Source organism: Mobula hypostoma, chromosome 11, assembly GCF_963921235.1.
Source record: "Mobula hypostoma chromosome 11, sMobHyp1.1, whole genome shotgun sequence".
NCBI classification, from domain to species: domain Eukaryota; kingdom Metazoa; phylum Chordata; class Chondrichthyes; order Myliobatiformes; family Myliobatidae; genus Mobula; species Mobula hypostoma.
The window spans coordinates 17,448,821-17,462,550 of record NC_086107.1 but is presented as its reverse complement, the minus strand read 5'-3'; the positions used below and the strand labels follow the sequence as shown (position 1 = coordinate 17,462,550).

At 40.4% G+C, this 13,730-nt stretch overlaps 1 protein-coding gene across 12 annotated transcripts in view; it reads right to left on the bottom strand.

Annotated features, from left to right (window-relative positions):
* The window catches only part of nav2a (neuron navigator 2a), a 1,052,051-nt gene that overhangs the window by 332,863 nt on the left and 705,458 nt on the right, over positions 1-13,730 (bottom strand). For 9 of the 12 annotated variants that reach the window (XM_063061719.1, XM_063061711.1, XM_063061712.1 and 6 more), the window contains exons 5-7: positions 11,462-11,726; positions 7,194-7,262; positions 5,215-5,363 (exon numbers count right to left, since the gene is read on the bottom strand). In XM_063061719.1, coding sequence (XP_062917789.1) covers positions 5,215-5,363; positions 7,194-7,262; positions 11,462-11,726 — 483 coding nt within the window. The remainder of the gene's footprint in view (positions 1-5,214; positions 5,364-7,193; positions 7,263-11,461; positions 11,727-13,730) is intronic. The other 3 variants (XM_063061723.1, XM_063061715.1, XM_063061718.1) reach the window with 1 other exon arrangement.

The following is a 13,730-nucleotide window of genomic DNA, read 5'->3' as shown; positions in this document are numbered from 1 at the left end:
CGCCCCAGCGGCCTCAATGACAACAGACCGGTGGCATTGACCTCCCACAACATGAAGACCCTGGAGAGACTTGTTCTGGAGCTGCCCCGACCTATGGTCAGGCCACACTTAGATCCCCTCCAGTTCACCTACCAGCCCCGACTAGGAGTTGAGAATGTCATCGTCTTCCTGCTGAACCGTGTCTATGCCCATCTGGACAAGCCACGAGCACTGTGAGGGTCATGTTTTTTGACTTCTCCAGTGCGTTCAACACCATCCGCCCTGCTCTGCTGGGGGAGAAGCTGACAGCGATGCAGGTGGATGCTCCCCTGGTATCATGGATTCTTGATTACCTGACTGGCAGACCACAGTACGTGTGCTTGCAACACTGTGTGTCCGACAGAGTGATCAGCAGAACTGGGGCTCCACAGGGGACTGTCTTGTCTCCCTTTCTCTTCACAATTTACACCTCGGACTTCAACTACTGCTCAGTCTTGTCATCTTCAGAAGTTTTCGGCTGACTCTGCCATAGTTGGATGCATCAGCAAGGGAGATGAGGCTGAGTACAGGGCTACAGTAGGAAACTTTGTCACATGGTGTGAGCAGAATTATCTGCAGCTTAATGTGAAAAAGACTAAGGAGCTGGTGGTAGAACTGAGGAGAGCTAAGGTACCGGTGACCCCTGTTTCCATCCAGGGGATCAGTGTGGACATGGTGGAGGATTACAAATACCTGGGGATACGAATTGACAATAAACTGGACTGGTCAAAGAACACTGAGGCTGTCTACAAGAAGGGTCAGAGTCGTCTCTATTTCCTGAGGAGACTGAGGTCCTTTAGCATCTACCGGACGACGCTGAGGATGTTCTACGAGTCTGTGGTGACCAGTGCTATCATGTTTGCTGTTGTATGCTGGGGCAGAAGGCTGAGGGTAGCAGACACCAACAAAATCAACAAACTCATTCGTAAGGCCAGTGACGTTGTGGGGATGGAACTGGACTCTCTCACGGTGGTGTCTGAAAAGAGGATGCTATCTAAGTTGCATGCCATCTTGGTCAATGTCTCCCATCCACTACATAATGTACTGGGTGGGCACAGGAGTACATTCAGCCAGAGACTCATTCCACCAAGCTGCAGCACAGAGCGTCATAGGAAGTCATTCCTGCCTGTGGCCATCAAACTTTACAACTCCTCCTTTGGAGGGTCAGACATCCTGAGCCAATAGGCTGGTCCTGGACTTATTTCATAATTTACTGGCAAAATTTAGTTATTACTATTTAACTATTTATGGTTCTATTACTACTTATTATTTATGGAGCAATTGTAACGAAAACCAATTTCCCCCAGGATTAATAAAGTATGACTATGTGAATCTGTGGAATTCAATACCATGGGGTTGAGAGGGATATTAAGTCAGCCATGATCAAATGGAGAAGAGTTTCAATGGGCCGAAAGGCCTAATTCTACGCCAATGTCTTGCGATCATCATGTTTTTTGACATTTCTGACTGCACTTCAACCATATTTCACTGAATGCAAAGTGCTTTTGAATGTTGAGCAATCCATAAAAATGCGAGCTCTCTCTTCATTTACGGGCAGTAATCGATGATTCATGATTTATTATTAACTGAACCACAGGCAAGATTCAATTACAAAACAATTTTACACCTCAGAAGATCTTATGACCTTACATTTAGAAAGTAATTTCCATACAGTCATTCCTTCAGGCTGAAAAAAGGTATCAGCCAAGGGACTAAACAATTTATTTTAATAAGGTAACACTTTCTTCCCGCATGTCATATAGCTTGGCTGAATATCATGTTATATTTGGTGATCAGCTGACATAAATCCTTCACCTTTCAGCAAACCACCATGTCACCGGTGCCAGCAAGATTAAAATTCAACGGCACAACAGTTTTACCTCATTAAAGCCAAAAAGTTGACGGGCAAATTTACTGCTCGTGTGTCAGCAATACTGCTGACTCTGGAATGGTTTATGTTCTGAGTATGAGAAAACTCCAAACAGCTGTTGTCAGTAATTTTCTCCAGAGTTTCATACAGGCAGAAAATTTTATAAGATGACTGAGTAGCAAAATCTGCTCCATATTATAACAGAATATTTTATCAGAGCTACAGTAATAAATTAACACATCATTTAAAAATCTTAATTTTGAAGCAGTATTCTCACTTGCTGTATATTAAAGAAAATTTAAAAAAAACAGATGCTGGAAATCTGAAAGACAAGTTTCTGGAAATACTCAGCAGGCAATGTTTTGGCATATTCTGCTTTAAAAAAAAATTTCCCACTTACATGAGCATCTTTCTGCCTTTGTACCCAATAGCACACTTCCACCTCTCTTGCAGCACAAGATTGTAATGGCCAAATGCAACTAACTAGATTGATCAAAATAGCATAGCCCTTTGTTTCACAGATAATCAAGTACAAAGTTTGAAATATTGAGAAAACAGACCTGATAAGCAGAAGCACAGGAGAAGTTAATTTTAAGAAACTTTGTGAGGACTGAAGCTGGAATGAAGAAAGGTCTTGGCCTGAAACGTTAACTGTTCATTCATTTCCATTGATGCTGCCTAACCTGCTGAGATCCTTCAACATTTTGCGGAGTTGCTTTGGACTTCCAACGTATGCAGACTTCCTCGTGAATATGAAGTTGTAATACATTGGGATGTGGGAACGCGTGGAAGCCGTTCAGCCTCTGAAGCTTGCGCACTGACTTTTTTGTGAATTCTTTAAAAGTAAATGTGCATCAGGTGCACTCCTGTGAAAAGCTACAGGCTAAAGTACTCTACTGAAATCTCTGTCACAAATGTACATCCACACTCAACTGTTGGTCTGGTTAGCTTCATTAACCATTTTGCAAAACTGCACACCAGATATTCAACTTTTGAATGGAAATGTCTTACCACTTCACAAACCGGGATCATCTTGATTAGGAGATACATGCTGAACCACGGATTCTTTTAATTGTAGCTACACCACTTTCTCTTATAATCCTGCACAGCCATTTTTCAAGTAACACCATAAACGTTATGTCTCTTTCAGACAAACTGTCTACATAATTATCTTTTCTTTTCTATAGCAACACCCTGACTCATCTCACAGATGCAAAATATACCACATGCTCTGAATAACAATGTGGTAACTATGACTATACAGATGAACATTCAGAGGAACAGCAAGATATTTGCAGAACACTTCGTTTGCTATTTATGAATGTGTATGGGGTGCGACATGAATGTGTAGTGGTTAACGCAACACTATTACAGCTCAGAGTGTCAGATTTTGGAGTTCAAATCCAACGTCATCTATAAGGAGTCTGTGCATCCTCTCCGTGGAATGAGTGGGTTTTCTCCAGGTGCTTTGGTTTCCTCTCACAGTCCGAAGACACACTGGTTTGTAGGTTATTTTGTTATTGGAAATTGTTCTGTGATTAGGCTAGGGTTAAATCATGGGTTGCTAGGCAGCACGGCTTGAAGGGCAAGAAGGGCCTATTCCGCACTGTGTCTCAATAAATAAAGAAAGAAGATCACAAAATAAAAGCACAAGAGGGGAGATAATTATTTTTGGAGAGAAGGAGAGGGAATGTCAAAGAAAGTACATTGGAAGCAAATTCAAATTTAATTCTCAGCAGGCAGATATCTAAATATTTGAAGGGAGAAGTTCTGCAAGACCAGGAACCTAACCATGAGCTTTTCCACAGAGGTTTGTGGCACAGGTATAATATATCCTATTCAGTTTTATTTATCACGTGTACGTGGAAATGTACAGGGAAATGCATCATTTGCACTAACAATCAACAAATTCATGGATGTACTAAGGACAGCCTGTAAATGTCGCCACACATTCCGGTGCCAGTATAACATGCCCACAGTGCTCGGCAGAACATACCAGGCGACAGAACAATAACAGCAAAACAAGTCCCTTACCATCCTCCCTCCCACCCATTACATACACAGTCTTCTAACCCCACGACAGGCTGACTACGACCTCCAACTGACTCATGGATTTGCAAACACTGGGCTTCGTCTTCCCCAGCAGATTCACAAAGATTCACTGGGATTATCTGGCTTTGCTTTTATATTTGAAGCAACTTCTAAAGATATAAGTAAGATCATAGAGTTTTTGCCCCCTTCTGATAGGAAGCCTATGCCCTGTAGATGACACGAGATAGAATGGAAAGGAAAAAGAAATCAGTAATTCAACTGGATGAATGGAATTTACACAAAACATAATCAAAATGTTTCTGTTTCTCCACACACTACCTCCCTCTGCTGGCAGGAGTGAGATGGGATCCAGAAACCTCCACTGAGACATTTCCAAAGATCAGCATTGTGCACTACCGTATAACTGCTTTGTAAAAATTCTCAGTGGAAAAGACTAAACTGTCAAAATTCAAACAATATAAATTTACTCATTGCATTAAAACAAAAATTACCCAATGCATTACACTCTTAAAATCTCCAAAAGTCCCCAGTAAGTAACTCAAAGATGAAGACAAAGGTTCAGGAGAATGGGGAACATGCTTGGAAAGGCTAAAGGATTAGCTGTATTCTTTCCTCAAAATACAGCTAATCTTTTAGCCTTCCCAAGCATGTTCCCTGTTCTCCTGAACCTTTGTTCACTTCTTAAGAGTTACTTACTGAGGATTTTTGGAGATTTTAACAAAATACTAATATAATGCATATTTCCATGACGTGAATTGGCTCTGACGTGATAGACGAATCAGGGAACACAATCTGCATTCTGTAGATTGCATTGGTTATAGTGTGATATGTGCCTTGAAGGCAACTACAGCCTGTTCTGTTATCACACAGCTTTCTACAACATGAGGATACTTAGGAAAATAACTTTTGCATTATAGCAGGACTGTTTCATCAATAATTCCTGTACAGGTTTGTAGGTTAACCGTCCTACTTGTGTGTAGTTAGTGTCAGAAATGGTGGGGGGGGGGCGTGTTGGAACAGAATATGGTTACAATGAAAAATGGAATTGGTGTGGAATGGTTGGCAAGGGCTCAGTGGGCTGAGTGGCCTTTATCTCTGCTGTCTGCCTCCATAATTTGACTTTGATTTATCTGAGAGTGTGCACTTTAAATCCAAGTACACATCCACATGAGCAGATTTTAGTGTCTGTCTGGGGCTTCAGCTGAAGTGAGATAACATCAACAAGGGTCAAATCTTCACCAAGAACATTAAGAAGCTGCTGAAGATGCAAATACCTTTGTCATTGCTTGCTGCTGGATTATGACCAGATTTGGATTTATCGAAGGTGTTAAAGCTCTGACTGCGCCTGTTGTTGGCATTGGTGGACACACGAGTCTTGGTCTCACTGCCTGCAGCTGACAATCTCGTGGTGGGTGCTGGAAGCCTGGAGTTAAACAGATAAAAACAGGAGGTAACCAACCAAACTGAAAACCACTAACGTTGAACAGAACAATGCGAAGCAAGATTGTTACCAAACAAAAACTCATACCAATGACATAGTTCCTAATTCAGACACATTTCACAGTGCTGACGTCAATATGGTGCCATGAACACTGATGAAAATACACCGCATGCTACTGTAATCTAAATTAAATGTTTGAGGAGACACATATGCAGCTCATGAATGGAAATCTTGTCCTAACATTTGGTCAGATGGCAGTCAAGTGAAGACATTAAAGTAAATTGAAGTGAATCTTCATTGAATCATACTGGGGAGGAAGATGAAGGAAGTCCCCTCCAACATGACTATGGCATTCAGAGTCCTTGATGGACCGAGATGCAAATGAATCTAAGTATCAACAGGCTGAATTAACATAATTTTAAAGAGCTCCTCTCTAACAAATTAATTTATTGTCTCAAAGACCTCTTACATATGCTTAACAAGATATCAGAACAGTAGAAGATCTCCAGTCCAAAATATATTGTTCATATATTCAGAATTCTAGCCAAAATGGATTATTACTTTTCCTGCACAGCTCGGTCCCATATATGTGCATAAATATGATAAATGATTATTTTTCAATTGTTGTGTAAAGAATATGTACAGTAGTATAACATTATATGAATTCCAGCAGATATACAAAAACAGCATTATAAAAAGTTTAGGATCAGTACAATCTAAGTTCTTCAAAACTGCATTTCCTCTAGAATTCAGACTGGAGATCTGCTGTAAAACACTGTTCAGTCGTATTCTTCAGACGATTTGCCATTTACAAAATTGAAAAGTAGGTGTAACTGGACACACAAAAGTAAAGATTTCCAATTTTGGGCAAATCATTTAAGCTCTGAGTTCTGTTTACAAAACTGTGAATGATGACTGAGATGCAATATTGTAAAATTTTTCTACTCTTTTAACATTCATATATCTCCAAATTCAATTTTCAACAAACACAGATTAAAAGATTAAATTATTTTTTAAATATTACTCTATCAAGAGTTAGGAGAATATTTTGGAACAGTGTTTTACTGCTATCCACAGCTTTAAACAAAAGCTTTGTACAGAGCAATCAGCACACTCTACCAAGCCAAGGCACAAATACAAGTACTGATCTATTCCCCATTGTGAAACATTTTCAGATCTCTATAAACTTACCAGTTTTGGAGTCCATTAGCAAATTAACTAATTGCACAGCTGAACATTTCAACTTCAGCTAAGGACTGGCTGAAATGTACCACTGGGAGTTAATTAGTCAAGAGTGTAACGTACTGAAGGGTCTCCAGCAAGGGATCACTTGTTTCAAGAGAGCCGGGGAAGATTACCAACAGAGATGATACACATATCTCACGCACATCAAAAAAAAAGAGGACTGCACTCTTAAATAACAGAAAAAAACAAAGCTGTTCATTGCTGAGCTCAATAAGCATTGCGACAAAAGCAAAATACTGCAGAGTTTGCAAATCTGAAGGGAAAATAAGGAATGCAGGAAACAGTTTGCAAGCCAGACGGCATCTGTGGAGAGAGAAACAGGGTTAACATTTCAGGCCAATGATCTTGCATCCCAAATGCTAATTCCGTTTCTCCGTCCACAAATGCTGCTGCCCAACTTGCTGAGTGGTTGCAGAACTTCTATTTCTACTTCGGCAAGCACTGCGGTTAAGGTACCCTTGCTACTTAGCAAGCTCGCAAAATGGCTGGCCATGCAGTTACAGTCACATAAGATGACTCAGATGTTAAAAGCGATCAGTGGGCTAAAAACAAGCAAGACCAGCTGACCTAGAGGTCTTTCTCTGAGTGGGCGCAATTCTTGTGCTTTTGCTTTGTGATGGTAACCTGGATGACACACTGTATGACAGAGAAGAAGAAAGGAAAAATATGATCATGAATAAAAGAGAGAGCATGATAGCATAGCAACAGCAGAGAACATGCAACATGAGCCTTTATAGAACTCCTCGGCTCCAAAGTTCCACTCTCCACTTCCAAAGACTTCAGAAGCTACAAAGCAAATTTTAACCTAGATCCAAATACTTAATAGAATTTTAAGTACAATTCTCAACACTGTTTAACAAAGTAACCTTTCTAGACTCGAAGTTAATAACTGGACTAGGATGAAAGAGTGATGTAGGAATATTTATATCATTATGCTTAATACTAACTGAAACACTAAATGAATATTTATGTTAACACCGTTTCTGAAATAAGGCTTAAGAAATACAGGTTTAGAAGTGGAAAGCGGCTAAGATAAAAACCTTGGCAACGCAAACAAAGCACTGGAGGAACTCAGCAAGTCAGACATCATCTACGGAAAGGAATAAACAGTGGACGTTTCAGGCTCAGACTCTTCGTCAGTCCTGATGAAGGTTCTCAACCCAAAACGTCAACTGTTTATTCCTTTCCATAGTTGCTACCTGACCTCGTGAGTTCCTCCAGCATTTTGCGTGTGTTGCCTTGGATTTCCGGCATCTGTAGATTTCCTTGTGTTTGAAGATAAAACTTTCTTAGGAAAAAGATTGTAAATATGTGGAATAGTTTACACATAGAACCAGTGGAAGGAGAGAATGCTAGAAATTCACACAGGATGATGGATAATTATTTTGGAAGATGAATAGATTAGATGCTGTCAAGTTACCTACAGGTGATGTATATAGTCAGCACAATACAGATAACCAATTCTTTATGGTTCTGTGTTCCTGAAGACTTCAGGAGAGTTTTATCATGAGTTTTTCTGATATCCTGGAACTTCCCTGAGAATTGTTGAAAAATGGGAAGTATTTCCCAAAGTTTGTTGTGAATTTGCACTACTTCTTAATTGCAATCTCTAGCAACAGTCATGGTCAGTTTTTGCATTAGGCCACATAATCAACTGGATTAGGTACCCTATTTAACTTTGCATCACTGATAATCAAAGAATCACTTCACTGAGGTACATCACTCCACTGGGAAGGGAAATCAATGTCAAAACAAGCTACCTTCCTTCATCAGCAACAGATTATACTAGCAATCAGTAATTTACAATAACGTTCTGGGTTCTTACACATGTACAAAGCATCTCAAATGAATGAAATGGATAATACTGGAGGTAATTAGTTGAATTCTGACGCAAATCCAGAAATGGTGTACAGCAAAACTGTCAGATTTTTCCAAAGGTCAGAGAAATTATATCCATTTTCTTTACTGTCAAATTGAGAAATGCTTGATCCTTGGGCGCCCTGCTTGGCCCAAAGATTTACAGATTTGGGACAGTGTGGCTGAACAAGTAGGTGCCAGCCCACAACTGTAATTTTTTGTAAATCTCTCATGTATCCCCTAGCAAATGGCCAGAGGGACAGTACTGCAACAGATCTTCAGTTTCCCACTAAGCACTAGCTATTGCACACATCAAGTTGGAATGCAACAAGGACAGAACGAGAATAACTTTAACTTAATGCCCTCCCCAATGACTTCTTGTGGAAATGAACCACATGACGCATTGCTGATCCATACAGACTAGCAAGATCCCACTCAGATGCCAAGTTTCGCCTTCAGCACCCACATCAATAATAAATATCGTCTTCTCTCTTGTGCAGTACTACATGCGATGCATTTCCAAAGGCTTCCACGGGGATAATACAGCACAGATGTTGTTTGTCAACTGTGACCAAGAAAACTGACAGAGATCCAAATTTTCATCGCCTGAAATGATACTCAGATCCAACATTAACTCTTTTTTCCTTCCCTGAGTTCCAAATTGCTGTTTGCAAGGTGAAACAAAACCCAGGCAGTGAATTAAATTCACAAAGTAATATCAGGTTAAAACATAATTCGTTTACAAAAACTAAACCATGAAGACAACACAATTGTAAGTCAATAGCTTGCCCCTGCCCTAGTACTACTTTTATCTGGAAGCTTCAAAAATTGTTATACTTGAACTGTTACAATTGAGTATCATTCAATTATTGAATGAGAAATGGGTACTCCAAATAAAAATGCATGAGTTTAAAGTCAGATTTTCTTTGTGTATTTACAAGATGTGGATTCACTCCAGTTTAAGATGGTGTTGGTGAACTTTCAAATGGTAGCTAATGAAACAAAGAAAACAACTATCTGCTTTGTTCATCTCACTTTTTCTGGCAAATGATCATCGCAAGTTATAGTCTGTATCTTCCCTGTAGACTTGGAGGCAATTCGAAGCAGCAGAACAGAGGCAAGGCGGTGGGCCTATCACCGAGAGCAAGGAAGGTTTGATCGTTTTAAGCGCTGTGCGCCGAAGGCCAAATTGAGGTGGTGAGGTCTGGGTACCAGAGCATACTGAAGTGGCTGAACTTGATGTTTGGACAGACTTAGCGCCGGGCTGAATTGGAAAGGTTGGTTACAGGCTGAATCAAGGCGGCAGGGTCCAGGCAACCGAGCAGGTCGGGGGCGACTAAACCCGATGTTTGGACAGAGACTTAAGCACAGGGCCAAATAAGAAAGGTCGGGTACAGTCTAAATCGAGGTGGTGGGGTCCTGGCCCCAGAGCATTTCAAGGAGATGTGAAATGCTCGAAATGATGCATTTCACATCAGGTGCACATCAATTTAGACACCGGTCCAGATTGAAAAGATCAGGGTGACGGGGCCCGAGATGAGGGACAGGACAGTTGCACGACTTGGCTCTACGCTGAACTAAGCTGAACTATGGAACACTCTTTGCGGACTTCAATTCAGAATGTCATCTGCTTGCGGTTATTGCTTGCATGATTTGTTATTTTTCTCTACATACATTGGGTGTTTGACAGTTTCTTTTTTTTCTAATATGGGTTCTTTTGGGTTTTTTGGTTTTATGGCTGCCTATTAGGAGATGAATCTCAATAATGTATGTATAATGTATACATACTTTGGTAATAAATGTACTTTGAAAAATGCCAAGGCCATTAGTTATTGCCTATTCCAAACCAGCCATCACATGGTGAGCCACTTTCTTGAACTGCTGCAGTCCATATCGGGTAGGACTTCCACAGTGCAATTGGATAGAGTTTTCCTGGATTTAGATACCACAAGATGAATTACTACATTACATTTAAGTACAATATTTTGTCTAAAATGCATACAGTCCAGGCATTTTTGGATGCATTGTAATAGTACCCATTTCTATCCAACATCTTCAAATATCATTCATTTATCTTTGTGAATCATGTTTGCAAAGCAGCTTTTGCTACCCGCTCTTGGTTGAGGGTGTAAGAATCAACTACGCTAGACCAGGGAGGGGTGGCAGTCCCTTTTCTATGTGCCCTTGACATGATTTAATCAATTATTTTTTGTTGAATTGCAATTCACAACTTGTGGTGGATGAGATCAGTATACCCACTACAAATTAGGACAAAGACAATTCCTTGCTATTTGGATCTTTCAAATTATTACCAAAAACAATCTTTATAAGATATGGTTACAAGCAATTATTTGATTTCCGATGCTTCATATGAACTAATGAGTTAGAAGGCAGACTATGGAATTCTACAGCAGAGAGGTGACTTGATAGAGATGTACAAGATGATACGAGTCACAGATTGAGTGGACAGCCAGACTTTTTCCTAGGGAGGAAATGGCTAATACGAGGGGTTCATTATGTTAATATGAAAGGAGGAAAGTATAGGGAGTAATGTCAGAGGCAAGTTTTTTTTAACATAGAGAGTGGTAGGTGCATGGAACGCACTGCCTGGGTAGTTATAAAGGCAAATACATTGGAGACATTTAGGAAACACTTAGATAGACTCATGGTTGAAAGAAAAATTAAGGAAGGAAGGAAAGGGTTAGATTAATCTGAGAGCAAGTGAAAAAGTGACACAACATCATGGGCCAATGGGCCTGTACTGTTCTATGTTTCTGAGAAGTAGATCATTCACCCACTCCAGTCCACTATATTGAAAAATTATATAAAAAACTTAAGTTCATTTTCCAAAACACTGGAATGAACCCATCTACCAAGATCACACTTTGGATTTTCCCCATGAGTGTTTATTTTAATAGTAACACCAGTATTTCACATTGAAAAGCATTTTATTTATCAATGTAAAAATCAAAGCAAACCTTGACTGCATTTCCAACTGTGCTTTCTGTTGGCACTGTGGTTGCACTTGGTGGTGAGGTTGGGTGTAAGGTGTGCCCTGTGCCTGCTGCTGAAGGCCAAGCTGGCACTGGGAATGCTGAGGAGGAAGATGCTGAGGCACCTGCTGCTGGCAGACAACTGAGGGCTGATGCTGCTGCTGCTTCTGTGTCTGCTGTTGCTGCTGCTTATATCGGGAAAGACTGAAGAAGAGACCCAAGATGGCCTTCAGATTTCCATTCCGGATTTCTGAAACAGATAAAGCGTTAATATGTTATTCACAAAATGTTCAAAGTTCAAAGTAAACTTACTGCCAAAGTACAATTACTTTCCATACGGAATCCTTGGATCTATTTTCTTGTGGGTATACTCAATAAATCCATAATTGAATAATAACCATAATAAAATCAATGAAACACACCAACTTGGGAGTTCAACCAGTGTGTAAAAGACAACAAACCACAAATACAAAAAGAAATAAATAACAATAATAAATAAATAAGCAATAAATATCAAGAACATGAGGTGAAGAGTCCTTGAAAGTGAGTCCTTAAGTTGTGGGAACAATTCAAAGATGGGGCAAGTGAAGTTATCCCCTTTGGTTCAAGAGTCTGATGGTTGAAGGGGATAACTGTTCCTGAACCTGGTGGTGTGAGTTCTGAAACTCCTGTACCTGCTTTCTGATGGCAGCAGCGAGAGACAGCATTCCAGGATGATGGGGATCCCTGATGATGGATGCTGCTTTCCTGCAACAGTGTGTTGTGTAGATGTACTCAGTGGTGGAGATGGCTTTAATCGTGATGCACTGAGACATATCCACTACTTTTTGTAGGATTTTCTGTTCAACAGCATTAGTGTTTTCACACCAGGCTGTGATATACTCTCCACTAGAAATTTATAAGTTTGTCAAAGTTTTAGATGTCGTGCCGAATCTTCACAAACTTCTAAATAGATGTGTTACCGTTCTTTCTTCATAATTGCACTTAACTGCTGGGCCAAGAACAGGTCCTCCAAAATAATAACTCTGAGGAATTTAAAGTTGCTGATGCTCTGATGAGGACTCTGGCTTCCCCCTCCTGAAGTCAATAATCAGCTCCTTGGTTTTGCTACGTTAAGTAAGAGGTTGTCGTTGTGACACCACTCAGCTAGATTCTCAATCTCTCTCCTGTATGCTGATTCATCACCATCTTTCATTCAGCCTACAGCAGTGGTGTCATCAGTGAATACTGGCATTGGAGCTGTGCTTAGCGAGTAGAGCAGGGGGGCTAAGTATTCAGCGTTGTAATGCAGTACTGCTAGAGGTTGTGGGGGAGATACTGTTGCCACTCCAAACAGAGTGGGGTCTGTAAGTGAGTAAGCCGCTGATTCACTTGCTGGATCAAATGTCCAACGTTCATTGTGTTGTCCATTTTAGCTATCATTATAGAAGTAAGATTATAATTTTGACATTTTTATATAATGTCTCCCCATCTCTACCCTCCAAGGCTCTCTCTTTTATTTCTCCATTTTATTTATTTTGATTTTATTTTGAGATACAGCAAGGTAACAGGCCCTTCTGGCCCAATGAGCCCACATTGCCCAATTACAGCAATGGGACTAATTAGCCTGCTAACCCGCGTGTCTTTGGACTGTGGGAGGAAACTGCAGCACCCAGAAGAAACCCATGCAGTCAGAGGGAGAATGTACAAATTCCTTACAGACAACGGCAGGAATTGAACTGGTGCAGAAACAGTGATATACTAACTGCTACACTACCATGCCAGCCAATCTTTCAATCTGTAAATAATTTTGGTTACAGTTTTTTTAAACCATACTCTGCATTGGATTTTCCATCCAAAAGACATCGGAAAACCATATATTAATTTTTGCATAATTTTGTGTAAGCAGTCAATGCAATCAGTGGTCTTTTTTAGTAGGTACAGGAGAGGAACCCTGTGTGGTCTTCCACACTCAACTGTTGTAACGCGTGATTATTTGAGTTACTGACACCTTCCAGTCAGCTTGAACAACTCTGGTCACTCTCCGCTGACCTTTTTCATTAACAAGGTATTTCTGGCACAGAACTAACATTCACTGTTCTGCATGAAAATAACGTCTGGATGCTATGTTGCCTCCCTGGTGCCAGGATCACGGGTCTCAGATCGGTTTGCATGGCATTCTCAAGGGCGACGGTGAACAGCCAGAAGTCTTGGTGCATATTGGCACAAATGACATAGGTAGACAAGGTGAGGAGGTCCTGAAGAGAGATTTTAT